At 59.0% G+C, this 14,794-nt stretch overlaps 1 protein-coding gene across 1 annotated transcript in view; it reads left to right on the top strand.

The window, feature by feature from the left end:
- Nucleotides 1-10,865, top strand: part of HPCAL1 (hippocalcin like 1) — a 112,125-nt gene extending 101,260 nt beyond the window's left edge. Inside the window, exons 3-5 of the mRNA XM_055327296.1 lie at nt 3,519-3,914; nt 6,380-6,485; nt 9,995-10,865. Coding sequence (XP_055183271.1) covers nt 3,537-3,914; nt 6,380-6,485; nt 9,995-10,092 — 582 coding nt within the window. The 5' untranslated portion in view covers nt 3,519-3,536 and the 3' untranslated portion in view covers nt 10,093-10,865. The remainder of the gene's footprint in view (nt 1-3,518; nt 3,915-6,379; nt 6,486-9,994) is intronic.
- The last annotated feature ends 3,929 nt before the right edge of the window (nt 10,866-14,794 follow it).

The raw sequence follows: 14,794 nt of genomic DNA on the forward strand, positions 1-14,794 counted from the left end.
CCTCGCTTGTCCCTCTTCCCAACCTGGTACTTTCCTTTCCATAAACATTTGTCATCTCGGGCAGAGGAGGTGTGAGGAGTTTGGCATTTCTGTGGAATCTGAAAGAACCTAGGACACAGATATCAGTAGTTCTGAGGCTACTGATATGTCATTCTGAGCCGTGATTTGGTCGCAGTCAGGTGAGTGGATTCTAAGGGGACCGGTCCTGAACTTCACAGAAGGCCGCTTGTCTCCATGGTGAAAAGGGCATGACGCTAAACCAGGCAAAGGATGTGCCGTTAAGGATCCAAGGCGGCCTGTTGGCGAGCACGCTGGCCTCCCCTGGACCAGCCTCCCCATGGGCCAGACAGACCTGGGTGGGGTGCTGGCCTGGCCTCCAGAGCCCCTGGGGCTGTTTCTTCTTCGCTGCTGAGGGTGGAACTGATCTATGTGGCTTGTCTGACAAGAGGCCGAAGTGTCCCCCAGTTCACGGACCTGACTGTCCCTGCTGCTGGCGGGTCACATCGGGGCCTTGGGAACCTCCTCGGAGCCTGGCCGCCTGGCCCTGTCGTGACAAAGTAACGCAGGCCTGGCAGCTTCCAAAACAGGAATTGGTTTTTTCACAATTCCAGAGGCCAGAAATCTGAGATCAAGGTGTCGGCAGGTCTGGTTCCTTCGGAGGCCTCTCCTTGGCTCGCATTCGGCCGTCGTCTTGCTGTGACCTCACGGGGCCCTTCCCTCTGTGTCTGTGTCCCAGGCCACCGGTCAGGTTGGATGAGGACCCACCCCCATGACCTCGTTTTACCTCAGTTACCTCTTAAAGGCCCCTTCTCCACATCCAGCCACATTCCGAGGTGAATTTGGGGGGCCCGGTTCAGTGCAGAGCAGAGGAGAGGCAGCCCGCCCTGCTCACGCCGGTCCCCTCTGGCCGTGTGCCACGCAGGAGATGCGCCCCCTTGGAGGACACGGGGCCACACGCTGCTGTGTGCCTGGCTCTGGCGCCCTCGAAGCCTTGGATAGGAGGTCCAACGGGAGGCCTCAGGCCAGCTGTTCGTGTGCCCTCCGCCCCCCTAGATGCTGACTAGCACCCATCCACAGTTTTCGGGAGCAGCGTGGAAAATATGCAGCTTTGAGAGCAACTGAACTGATTAAAGGATTGGAAGCACAGGTGACACTGGCCTGGAAGTGTGCGATGTTTTCAGGGTGTCCCAGGTCACATCCGGGAGCCCCAGGGCGGGTGCTGCTCGGAGTTCTGCAGACCATCACCCACCTGATTGCTCTGCAGACACAGAGATGTGGGGCTGCCCGCAAGAAGCCACACAGCAAGTCGCCCTGTGTCGGGGGGTCTCAGGCCCCAGTTTGACAGTCTGGACTGTCGTTCAAAAGTCCTAGGTGGCAGGACCCGGAGGAGGCCGGGACGCTGTTGAAACAGAAGCAACAGAAGCGACAGAAGCAGGGGTGCAATTAGCAGGTTGATAAAGGGATCGTGGACTCTGAGGTTCCCCTGCTGTGTAGACGTGTGTGCGTGAGAACATGCCCCTGAGAGGCTGGCGTGGGCACAAGTGTCTCAATGAGGGGCCCAGCCTCTGGGAGCGGGTCTCGGGGTCTCGCCCAAAGCTGCCTGGATCTGGGTGGCACCTTGGAGTGTGGGTAGAGAGCCTGTGGATGGACAGATGGACGGGCAGAGGAGGATGGCACCTGGCCTCACGCCCCGGGCAGCACCCAGCTGGCTTCCTCCGGTGCCCTCGGCTCCGGTCCTCGGGTTCGGTGGGCAAGGGGCTTCGGCTGTGGGCTGAGAGGCGCCTGACCCAGCGAAGCCATGCACCTCCCTGCTGGCTGCTGTCATACTCGGCTGCCCCGACGATGCCACAGACCTGGCGGCTTAAATGGCAGGAATGTTTTCCCTCGAAGCACCGGAGGCTGGAAGTCAGGAACGAGGGTGTGGGCAGGGTCCTTGAGGGCTGCGCGGAAGCATCTGTTCTAGCTCCTGAAGGCCCCTGGCCTTCCTTGGCTTGTACGTGGCTGTGTGTCTCTTCTCCCTGTCTCTTCCCATGTCTTCCTTCTGTGCCGTGTCCAAATGTCCTCTTTCGATAAGGACACCCCAATAACCTCATCCTAATTTGATCATCTGCAGAGTCTCTATTTACAACTAATGTCCTGTTCACAGGTATTAGGGGTTAAACCTCAACATCTTTTTTTGTTTTTTTGGTTGTGGGGGCCACAGTTCAACCATAAGCTGACTGTGCCTGAGGAGACACACCTGCCACACGGGGTCGTCCTGGACACCCTGTGCAGGGTCCTGGGACACATGGCCCTGTCCACCCAGAGGGGCTCTCTGGGCACAGAGCCATCCTGGAGTGCCGTCATCAGGTCCTCCAAGATGACACCTGGAAGGACCCGGGAGCTCATCTGGGTGGGCCCCCAAGAGCGATTGCAGAAAATGCAGGAGCTGCAACCTGGCCTAGAGCTTTCTTCCAATAGGACAGAGATCTTACCGCATCTTGGTGGTTTCAGCTCAGGTCATGATCTCAGGATCCTGAGATTGAGGCGGCATTGAGTTTGGTGCTCAGTGGGGAGTCTGCTTGAGAGTCTCTCTCCCTAGTCCTCTGTCTCTCCCCCACCCCTGCTCACTCTCTCTCAAATAAATAAATAAATCTTAAAAAAAAATAGAGCCATAAAGATAAGTACAAACAGGGGTGTGTATTATAAAGTTAATAAAACCCAGGAGGGGCCAATGGAGGAAGCGCCGGGGACAATAGACGAACTGCATCTGTTCCCTTTCCTAATGGGGGTGCGGGGTGGGGGTAGCTTATAAATAACAGAAGCGGTTCAAAGTGGACACCTCTGGGACAGGGGCAGGAGACCCTTTACATTTATTGTCTGTTCTTCTGTACGCTTGAAAAATGATGACTGTCCTGTGTTACGGAACGTGAAATGAGGCGGTGAAGTGGGATCCGCGTTAGCGTCTAGAGGTGCTGCCTCTCCAGGGTCAGTCCTCTGTCCAGCGGTGTGGGAAGCTGCTGTGGGGGGGCAGGTTCTGCGCTCCCAGGGGCACCTGGCCTTCCACTGCCAACATGCGAGACATCCTGGGCTGCCTGGTGCTAATTCTAGAGCCACCCCTCGGCCCTGGGGAGTCTCTCAGAGGCAAAATAGGAGGCTCCTTAAACGGTTCTGGACACCTGTTCTGGACACCGGTTCTAAAAACAGAATGTGGTGCCTAAGAAAGGATTGTTCAGAACCCAGGGCTCTGGGGGTGCCCTCAGCTCAGCAGGCGCTGTGCCCGGAGCTGGTGAGGCTCAGGAGAGTGAGGATTGGATCCTCCAATCTTGTGCAGCCCCAGATAAACCCCTCATTCCACCGATTTTAAGCTGCACCCCCCTCCCCACATCTTGCCCCGGTGCCGCACGACGGGCCCCTCTTCCTGCAGGGTGTCCCGGGCGGGCTGAGATACCCCGTGCACGGCTGGGGGGCTCTGGGCCCGGGTGCGGGACACCCAGGGCCCACTCCTCGGTGCCCCGCTGACGCCCCCCGTCGCGCAGGTGTAGCCGGCCGCCGCCATGGGCAAGCAGAACAGCAAGCTGCGGCCCGAGGTGCTGCAGGACCTGCGTGAGAACACGGAGTTCACGGACCACGAGCTGCAGGAGTGGTACAAGGGCTTCCTCAAGGACTGCCCCACCGGCCACCTGACCGTGGACGAGTTCAAGAAGATCTACGCCAACTTCTTCCCCTACGGTGACGCCTCCAAGTTCGCCGAGCACGTCTTCCGCACGTTCGACACCAACGGGGATGGCACCATCGACTTCCGGGAGTTCATCATCGCGCTGAGCGTCACGTCCCGGGGCAAGCTGGAGCAGAAGCTCAAGTGGGCCTTCAGCATGTACGACCTGGACGGCAACGGCTACATCAGCCGCAGCGAGATGCTGGAGATCGTGCAGGTAGGGCCCCGGGAGTGCTGGCGGCCTGGGGTCCCCCCACCCCGTCCCTGGGTCCCCCCTCCCGCACCCTAGTCTTGAACATTCACTGCCACATGGGCTCACTCCCCGCCCGGTGCCACCTGCTGTGCCTCATGCAGGTTTTTTTTTTTTTAAGATTTTATTTTTATTTATTTATTCATGAGAGACAGAGAGAGAGAGAGAGAGGCAGAGACACAGGCAGAGGGAGAAGCAGGCTCCATGCAGGGAGCCTGACGTGGGACTCGATCCCGGGTCTCTAGGATCAGGCCCCGGGCTGAAGGAGGCGCTGAACCACTGAGCCACTTGGGCCCAGGTTTTCTTATTTTTAAATATTTTATTTACCTGTTAGCACCTGAGCAGGGCTGGGGAGAGGGAGAAGTACGCACACCCCCGGCCCCCGCTGAGCAGAGAGCCTGATGTGGGGCTCCATCCCACGACCCCAGGGTCATGACCTGAGCCAAAGGCAAATGCTTAACCAACTGAGCCACCCAGGGGTCCCCTCCCCATGTACCTTTGAAAGTGACCACCAGTCACCTGACCAGGAGGGTCCTTGCCATTGGAATGTTGAGAGCCAGTGTTTCTGGATCAGGCCTGGCCTAAGGGCTTTGATCCGTCTTCTTCACACCCCTGGGGTGGGGGGCGGTCCCTCTCTGCATTTCACAAAGTCTGAGGCTCAGAGAGGTGCTGGAAAAAATTTTCAGCTAGAGCTGAAAATTATAACGGCAAGGTCCTTCGATACTTGCAGAAGGCACCTACTAGACCTTCTCGAATCCCCGTGTTTGAGAATGCAACACGCAGCTTGTCACGTCCCCAGGAACGTGCCCTTGTGAAGGAAGCCTGACACGCTAGCACCCCAGAATAAGCTCTGACACTGGAGGAGCACCTCTTTGTGAGACCTTTTGTCCTCACCTTCACACCTGTCAGCAGCTCTGGCGGGTGAGGCTGTTCTTCGGAGAGAAACCAAGTTTTGTTCACTTCACCAGGTACCTAGGCATGTGTTAGAGTGGAGGACCCCAGAGCTGCTGCCCTGGTGTCCCCCTTGCGCCCCCACTCCTGGAGTACATTCTCTACACGTAAGGGACTTAGCTCAAGGCTAAGTCTTGAGCAAAGAACGTCAAACCCGTGAACTAAACCAGCCTCCGCTGGCCTGTACAGTGACCAACCTGTTGCCCTAATAGGTGGTTTTCATGCAGAATAAATCAACACAGGTTTGGGGAACTCTGTGGTTCAATGGTCACTTTGGTTCTTAGCTATAAGGGGATAGAAGTAAGAATTCTTTCTCCCTAGAACCCTGGCCTGCCCAGCGAACGGGCATGCCTGTCTGGCTGAGCAGACCGGCCTGGGCAAAGCTGAACACACAAGTGGGATTGTTCAAAACAGCACGTACGGGGTGGGGCCGGGCACCATGCCTGTCCAAATAGGATCTGGCTGCTAGGCCCCGAAAGCCTGAGACCCTTCCGCTGGCCCCTCACATGGCGCCTCAGCCTGCCGGCTGGGACACCCACCTCCTATACCTTTCTCAGCATGGACTGTGTTTTAAGTACTTGAGAAGCCCACCAAGACCTTGGAGGGGCTTGGTGCTGCCCCTGGCTCTGCACTTGGGCATGCTGCATGGCCCGGTCCCAGGGAGATGCACCTGGGTGCCACCAGGCCCGCAGACGCATGCTGCCTGTGCTGTGAGGTGCTCTAAACAGGTTTTCCATCCTTCTGGAGACACCTGGTCACCCTGCTGCCTGGCCTTTCTGGGGCTCGTGATGTGGTTCTCCCTGTGGGTCTCGGGCGAAATCTTTCATGTTTTAAACGGAGGCACAACTCTGTGTACACCTGGGTGGCTCAGCGGTCGAGCGTCTGCCTTCGGCCAAGGGCGTGATCCTGGGGTCCTGGGATCGAGTCCCATATCGGGCTCCCTGCAGGGAGCCTGCTTCTCCCTCTGCCTGTGTCTCTGCCTTTCTCTGTGTCTCTGAGGAATAAATTAAATAAAATCTTTAGAAGGAGGTATAACAGTCACAGAGTAAAATGCTCACAGCTAAGTGTGGAGTGGGTCATGTGCATATACGCCCGTATGACCACCACCCTCGTGAGTTACAGACGTTCCCAGCCCCTCCCCACCAAAGGCTCTCTCAGGAACCTTCCTCTGCACTATCCCACCTCCCACTTCCCCGCCCCAGACAGCCCCCAGTCTCAGGGCCGTCACTGGTGGTGTTTTCCTTGCTCTCAAATTTCACATAAATGGGTCTGGCTTCCTTTGCCCAGCATGCCATCTGTGATAGTCACCATGGAACATTCTAGAAATGTTCCTCTAGAAAGCTGAGGAAGGGTCCCGAAGGCCTCTCACATCCCCATCTCTTCGTGCCTTGCTGTGGGCTGGGCAGAAGCTCACCCCTGCCCCATCGGCCCAGGAACATTCCAGAATCTTGGAGCACATGCTTCTGTGTGTCTCTTTGCAGGCTATATACAAAATGGTGTCCTCTGTGATGAAAATGCCCGAGGACGAGTCCACTCCAGAGAAACGAACGGACAAGATCTTCAGACAGATGGACACCAACAATGACGGTAAGGAGGGGCGGGGGCGGGCAGCCCTGGTGGCTCAGCAGTTTAGCGCCGCCTTCAGCCCAGGGCGTGATCCTGGAGTCCCTGGATCGAGTCCCACGTCAGGCTCCCTGCATGGAGCCTGCTTCTCCCTCTGCCTGTGTCTCTGCCTCTCTTTCTCTCTGTGTCTCTCATGAATAAATAAATAAAATCTTAAAAAAAAAAAAGGAGGAGCGGGGGCCGCTGAGAGCTGCAGTGTGTTGGGGGACCCTTCCCCGTCAGCAGCTTCCCAGGCCTCCCCCGGGTCACCCCTGGCCTTGCGCAGCCAGGGCAGCTGGACGGCGGGAAGAACTGGGATTCAGGGTCAGGGAGGGAGACACGGGCCTGCATCCTGGCTCTGTCCTCAAGCCATGGTCTGTCCACCCTGAGCCGGAGTGTCCCCGCTTCTAAAACGGGGGAGACTGTCACATATATCAGATCATTATATGCTCATGAAAATGATTTCTGTGAATCCCAGCAAGCTTTCCTGAGTTAATTAACTACTACTAAATTGGCTACGTTCTCTGGAAGTGGAGAAGTTGTTAAGAAGTTGCTAAGAAAACTTAAAGAAAGATTGAGTAAACTGGAATTCATACCCCTTATAGGAAGGAAACAGGTCACTTCTTGATCCTCTCTGTTAAAGAAAGGAGTTGAAAAGTTGTATTATCAGTCTTTGGCTTGATATTTAGGGAGTGTTGTGTATATCGTTGCATATATTGACTTTTTGTTCTTTGAAAGGGGCATCCCTAAAAACAAAAGGCTTTGTTGACCCAAGTACGGGTGTGTCTCTGTCTTGGGAGAGGGAGGCAGGGGTCCCGGGGCACCTGGGCCCCGTTCAGGTCAGGGGGGTAGTGAAGGATCAAAGGCCGGATGGTGGGAACCTTGCTGTCATCCTGAGACTGCAGGCTCCCCGCTGGCCCCCAGGGGCTCTGCTGGGACACAGTGGCCTTCAGCAGCTGGGGCCACGCTGCCGCAGAACCGGCAGGTGCGGGACAGGCCGCGGTGGCCGCTGCTGGCGCAGGGATCACATGCCCCCGTTTCTCCCTCTGCCATAGCGGGGAGCTTCCCTGGGACCCGGGTAAGGGCAGGTGGCTGCAACACGGCAGGTCCGTGCCTCGTGGGGCTCTGTCAACTGCAGTCCCGGAGACAGGTCTGATTTGCTTTCAAACAATAAAGAAATGGGACATTTAGAGAAGAAAAGGAAATGCCCCCCGGCTGGTGCTGGAGATGCAAAATAAGCTAATGCAGGAGGAAGTGCTCTGTAAACTCTCAAGGGCTTTCAGCAAACAGCTCAAGGACTGAGACAGCCCGGGGACGGGTTCACTGTGTGACCACAGGCGACAGAAAGTACACCGGACGCGGCAGACGGCTTTCCAGGCTTTGCAAACGTGCTCACGTGTAAAACAGGACAGCCTTGTGCCCGGCATCGCTCTTGGCGGATTTAAAACCTGTCCCCCCCCTCCAGGGTAGCAAGGCGCGGGCCCGGGTGCCCACAGGCCTGCCCCAAGCCTTGGCTCTCCTGAGTCTTGCTTTGTTCCTCTGTGAAAGGGGGTGACAAAGCCAGGCTCATGCGGTTGTGAGGATGCAGTGAGGTGATGCCCAGAAAGTGTGAGCCCAGGGCCCTGGGCACTGTGCTCCGGCCCCCCCTCCCCTGGCCCGCTCCCCTGCCTGAGACCGCCCCCCCGCCCCTCCAAGAGCCAGCTGGGCCTGCACCTTCCCGGCTCCTTGTGAACCTGAGTCTGCACGTAGGGAGTCGGGGGACCTGTGTGGGCCCCAGTGTCCGTCTGTCCCGGAGCTTGGGGACGGAAGGGAGAGTCAATGGAGAGAGAAGGGTGAAGGCAGGGGTGCGGGTGGGGCCCTGTGCTTTGCCTCACCTTCCCTGCCTCCCCCAGGGGTCGGGGCACCTGGCAGGTGTTCTCCAGCACAGCCCTCTCTTGTTCACACCCGTCCTGGCCATACCACGAGCTGAGACCAGCGAGCGCCGGGAACACCCTGACAGCCGCCGAACAGCCCCAGACCGTGCTCAGGAACCCCCAGAGCCCTTCGGGGCCCCCCTCGGTCCCTCACCCGCCCCTGCTGTCTGCCAGGAGGAGGGGGCTGTGCTTTCAGGAGCTCCTCGCCCTGAGTGGTCAGAGGGTGGGGGCGTAAACGTCCCCACCAACCGTAGGAAAGCAGCAGAGCCCAATAGTCCCCCTGCCCCCCAGCCGTGTAAGCAGAGGGTCCTGAATGCTTCCCAGCCATGCTTCAGCCTGGGTGTTGTTTCATCTCCCCTGGAGCCAGCCTGCCGGCCCCCTGCTGCTCACTCCCCAACCTAGGAGGAGGGGGTGTACCTCTCGGGCAGTGGGCTGCTGGGAGGTCTCTGCCTGGGAGCCTGGATCCCCCTTCCAGATCCCGGATCCCTCACCTGGCTCCCTGGCAGCGGCTCGCTGAGTGCGTCCTCTGGGCCAGGTCGGGGCTGAAGATCCTGAGACGGGAGAGGGTGGTAGCTGGCCCCGGGGCGGCGTGGTGGAGGCCACGAGCTTCTTATTCCCTTTACTGCTGTCCTGTGGGATCCACGTCAGCACAGCTCACAGCCACCAGAACAGAGCCAGCTTCAAGCCTAGGTCCTTCCCCATGTGTGTCCTGGGAGAGGGGCCACCAAGGGGGACACGCGTGTGTCCCCAGCATCGGCTCCTCCGGAACGCGCTTCAGTTTTAAAACCCGCTTTCCTGCTCTTGGTCCCAGCAGTCATGGGGTCGGTGGTGCAGGAGGGAGAGCGGGGAGGGAGCCCCAGCTGGACCCATAGCGTGCCAGCCTAGCCTAGTGCCTCACCCCAAAGGGCGATAGTACACAGCACAGAGCGATCCTGCCAGCGAGCAGCCAGGGCCTGCTGCCTCCAGGGGAGACCAGGCGCTGGGCAGTGAGGGAGGGGGACCCCAGCTGTCCCCCCGCACTCCCCCCTTGAGCCATGGTCCCCTCAGCTGAATCAGTTATGGATAAGACACGAGGCCTCTCATGTTCTTTCCGGGCAAGCTGTGGCTTTCTTTTTCTTTTCAAGATTTTATTTATTTATTCATGAGAAACACAGAGAGAGGCAGAGACACAGCAGAGGGAGAAGCAGGCTCCCTGCAGGGAGTCCCGGGATCATGCCCTGGGCCGAAGGCAGACGCTCAACCTCTGAGCCCCCCAGGCTCCCCAAGCCACAGCTCTCTCGTATAAAGCCTGGGGTGGCTTCTAACAGGATTGAAATTGTCCCACAAGCCACAGCCCCGGTCCAGCTAGGTGGGGTGTCCTTTAAGCCATCCAGTGCTTTGCTGTGAGCCGTGGGAGCCAAAAGGGATTTTCCAGAAACACATGCCAAGTGAGCGGAGGCTCACTGCCGTCCAGCTCTCGGAAGGTGCGAGACTTAGACCAGACGGGGCGCCCCCGCCACGGGAGCAGCGTCCCTGACCTCGGGAAGCGGGAAGACCCCCGAGCACCGGCTCACCCCATCTCTCCTCTCTCCCCTGCCACAGGCAAGCTGTCCCTGGAAGAGTTCATTAAAGGTGCCAAGAGCGACCCGTCCATCGTCCGGTTGTTGCAGTGCGACCCCAGCAGCGCCAGTCAGTTCTGAGGGGCCGGGCGTCCGGACAGTGGCGGAGAAACACAGGCTTGTCTCGCCGTTTCAGCTTTGCTTGCAGAAGTGGATGCCTCCTCCACCATTCCTGCTCTCTGGCTGGGCCCGGGCGACACGGCACCTGCCCTGGCCTGGCGGCTGCGCCTCCCTCCTCCCCACTCGGGCCTCCTCCTGCCCCCCTGCCCCCCCAGGGCGCCCCCCGGGGATGTGTTTACATGCAGGGCTCACAGATCTGGCTCCTGGGGCACCTCTCCTCCCCGGGAGCCCAGAGAACACCACTGGGGACACTGATGGGACTTCCTAAGATCGAGACAAGGCCAGCTATTCTGTTTTGTGATCTCGCAGGTGACCGTGGGAAAGGTGGGGACAAGGATGGAGCGAGAGCAGACGGGCAAGCCCTCCCCGTGCATGGCTCCACCTCGCTCGTCCGTTTCCTCTGACCAAAGCTGCTTGCACGTACATATACTGTGGCCTCCTTTCTTCTCGTGTAAATTATGCCTCTGGTGAAGTGAGATGTGCCCGTGTAGGTCCCGTATTTCATGCCTCCGTTGCCTGTGAAAGCGTGGTTCCCTCGTGGCCTGTGATCGCCCCCGAGCCTGGTTATGTTGTGGTATTTATGCGCTCTCAATCTGCCCGTTTCCAAGGAAATGCATGCGTGCCCAGTGCCGTGGAGACCGTCCCGTCCACGTAGTGAGCGCAGGCATCTGTGTAGGGTCTGTCCTCCCTGTTGATTGGTCTGGCATTTCCCGTATTAAAAATGATCAAATAAATGGAATTCTCTGAGTTTTGTGTGGGCCCGTGAGAGCCCCCGTTGCCGTCCGCGGCGCTCAGGACTCTGGGGTCAAGGTGATGCAGCGGGTCGGGTTGCCGTTGGTAAACTCCGCTCCTCTCTCGTGTCCCTGTAGCTCTCCCTCTGTCTAAATCTCGGGCAGCCTGTTCTCCAGGATCCGCCCCATTCATGCCAAGAAATATTCGTGGAAATAACAGATGACCGTCCCTGGCAGGTCGGACGGTCAGGCTTCTGCGTGCCTCCCTCCCCACCTGTCCCACCCTGCGCCCATGTCATCAGCAAGGTCACAGGACAGCACATGCCCCCCGAGGACAGAGCGGGCACCAGGGGCTTCAGCGCGGGCCGGGAGGGAGACCTGGTGACTGGAAGGACACCTCTGGTCCCAGCAGCAGAAAACCTAGCAGGAGGTGCTTCCATCACAGGAATGTTTGATCCCTACGTCGAGAGGTCCAAAGGCAGCGCTCTGTAGGCTTGGCGAGTTCAGCAGCTGGCAAGAGCATCCCCGGGGCTCCCAGGTTCCCTCCACCTTCCCCACCGCCCCGCCTCCCCCTGCCCCCCAGTCTCACATTTAGCTTTGGTCCTCATGCTTAGCTCCTGTGGGTCCCCACAGTACAGCTGACACAGCATTCCACAGGCTGGAAGAGGAGCAACCCTCTCTTCTCTTCTTCCTGGAGAGGGAGAACTTTCCAGAATTCTCTCCCCTGCCCCCTCCTCACCAGCTTCACCTCTCAGTGGCTGAAACCCACATCAGTGCCTTAGGTGGGGGTGTGAGGTGACCGTGAAGGGCCAGTCAAGATGCACCCTTGGCTGAGGAGGGCCGACCTTCCCCAAAGGGTGTGGCGGGGGAGGGGGGAGGAGGATTGGCATTCCGTGTGTCTGTCACCCCTGCTGTGGGCTGCGGGACCTCTCAGAGCCTCAGGATCTTCACTAGTGGAAGGGGGTGCAACGCAGAGGCAGATGGGCCGTGCACGCAGCTCAGAGCCCGCCTCACAGGCTGTCAGGGACTGTGGCTATTTTGTTGAATTTAGTGATTTTTCAAGGCCCGCGCCTCCGAGCACAAACAACGAGCCGTCTGTAAGTGCCCTCTGAGCCGGTGGCACTGCCAGGGCCTAGTTGGCGGTGCAGCTCCCCATGCAGCCACAGCTGTGGGCCTTGGTGGGCAGCACCCTCCGTTGCTACAAAATGGCAAGAGGGTGCCTTGGCAACTCCGCCTGGCCCAGGGGAATCTCCCCCTACTCAGGGAGGGACTTGAATTTTAGGAAAATAGGTTAAATGCATATAACTGCTTGGGGGGGAGGGCTTCCGTGCTAGGCACGGGGAGGCATGAATGGAGGCGACTGTCCTCGCAGGATTCTCCAGAGACGCAGAACCGATAGGAGCTCGATAAGCTCTACACACACAGACATATTCTAAGGAATTGGCTCCCGTGATTCTGGAGGCTGCACAGTCCCAAGATCCGTAAGCTGGAGCTCTGCCCCGGAGAGCTGAAGGCACAATTCCAGAACGGGCCTGAAGGCAAGAGGTCAACATCCCCGTTCAGGACCCTCGGAGCAGAATCTCCCTTCCTGACTCTTGTTCTATTCAACGGGCTGGATGAGGCCCACCCACACTGGGAAGGGCCACGCGCTTTACTGGACCCCCTGAAATGTTACTGTCATCCAGAAACACCCACGTGCACACACCCAGGATCATGTTTAACCCAATATCTGGGCACCCATGACCCAGTCAAAATGGCACATAAAGCTATTGAGGGGGGAGCCTGGGTGGCCCTGTCGGTTAAGTGACTCTTGCTTTCGGCTCAGGTCATGATCTCAGGGTCGTGAGATCGAGCCCCACATCAGGCTCCACGCTCAGCACAGGGTCTTCTTGAGTTTCTCTGTCCGTCTCCCGCTGCCCCTACCCCCTGCATGCTCTTTCCGTCTCTAAAATGAATAAACAAATCTTTAAAAAACAAAACAAAAACTGAGTATCACAAATGCTTCTGCCCAAACTTGGTAGATGTGGATCTGGGGGTCCTAGTCGACCCTGCCCCTGCGGAGCTCACAGAGGTCAGTGTGGCCTAGGGAGTCCTCTGCTGCCTGAGAGGGAGACGAAGCAGCCCCAAAGGTGGTATCCATGTGCCAGGAAAGCTCAGCTCAGCTCATCAGAGGAGGAAAGAACCCAGAATGGAACTCAAAACCGCCTGGTCCAAGCCAGCTTCCCAGCGGAGTCCCTCTGAGCAGAGCTGCCCTGAGTCTCCTGCCCCTCCCTGGTCATTCACAGTATAGGCCTGGGCCTGCCCCTTCTTCCCCGCTCCCCATCCTCCTACAAGGGTCTCATCCTGCCTTCTCCCTGCCCTGGGGAGCCCAGACCCTCTCCATCCCGCATGGGCACCTCAAGTTGGCTAATGTTCTTAGGGGTTTCCCTTAGACTCTAGACTGCACACCTAGTGATGTTTGGGTCTCAAGCAAATCTTCAAGAAAATGACCCTGGGCTGGTCTGCATTTCCTATGACCCTGCCCAGAAAATAGGATCCGAATGCACCCCTGGGTGGCGGGCCAGCAGTGAACAGAGTCTTCGAGGAGCCCACTGGCCCGAGGGGAGACCCAGGCATCTAGAAGAGACCTCGGCTTCGAACCGGGCTGACTGCCCCTCAGGGGCCAAGGGGAAGTGGGCCGCCGGGAGGGGCAGCGGCAGGGCTCGGCCTGTGAGGCGGACGGCCCCCCGAGATCACAACTGGGCCTCCCACCTGCCACCAGCCTCGGGCGGCCTGACTATGCTGGTGCTGGGCTCAGACTTAAGTGGGCCCCACGCGGGCAGGTGGAGGTGGGGTCCTGGATCCCTGGGGCTGCGGGCAAAGCAGGTGCCTCGGGCTGGGTGCAGTGGGGGTTCGAAGTCCGAGTCCCGTGGCACGGCCTTCTCCTTGGCCTGGGAGGTATCCAGAAGGCCTCTCAGAGGAGAAGGGGTGAAGGTAGACTCAGTGGTGCAGGAGGCCTGTGAGCCTGGCCCTGGAGGGAGGCGAGTTTATGGAGTCCCAAGGGTGCGAGCCTGGGCCATGGCCCAGCAGGACACCACCCAGGACCAGGGGCCAGAGGAGCCACAGGGGGAGTATGGGGCGGGGTGGGGGCCGCCTGACCAGCGCGGGGTCCAGGGGAGGAAAAGCAGCTGCCCCTGGAGGGCAAAGAGTGGGCCTCTCCTCCTCCATCGGCTTGAGGCTCGCTCTAGCAGCTTCCAAGGCTGGGCTGGGGGGTGAGCGTCCCTGGGCTCAGCCCCAAAGAGGAGCCATCTCTGAGGACCTGTGGGCCTGCTGACCCTTGCTGTCCACGAAAGGGCTCCCTTGGGCCCATCTGGCCGGTCTCCCCTGCCTGTGGCTGTGTGTGCCCACAGCCCGTGCACACACTCTCCAAGCTCGCACGCTCCGGGCATCGCTCATACAGGACTGTTCTGTCTACAAGGGCCTTTGTGCTGATCCTGCTCCACCTGCAGGCTCAAGAGGCCCCGGGGCGGGGAGGGAGGGGACCGGCCCCGCAGACCCCCCACCTCCCAGGACTCCACTAGCCATCAGCCAGGCCCCTCAGGCTCGCTCGGGTCCCAGGAAGTCAGTAGCAGAATCACAACTGGCCAGATCAGGACCCCCAGACCGTGCCCCTTGCACCGTGTGTGCATGTGTGTGCATGTGTGCACGTGCGCACATTGTGTGTCTGTACGTGGTGGGGGGATGGGTCTGGGTGTGCTTGGGGACCACAGACTGAGCCTGGGTCTCCGCAGATGAGGATTTGGCAGGTCGTCTGGAGAGCGTGTCTGTCCTAGGTGAGGGTGTCACGGACACACATCCAGGCACGTTCCACGCAGAGACGCGGCATCCACAGTCCGATGCATCTGGGCCCGTGTTGGCGACCGGTGGCTCCTGAAGACATGGGAGAGGCTGTG

Source organism: Nyctereutes procyonoides, unplaced genomic scaffold (assembly GCF_905146905.1).
Source record: "Nyctereutes procyonoides isolate TBG_1078 unplaced genomic scaffold, NYPRO_anot_genome, whole genome shotgun sequence".
NCBI classification, from domain to species: Eukaryota; Metazoa; Chordata; class Mammalia; order Carnivora; family Canidae; genus Nyctereutes; species Nyctereutes procyonoides.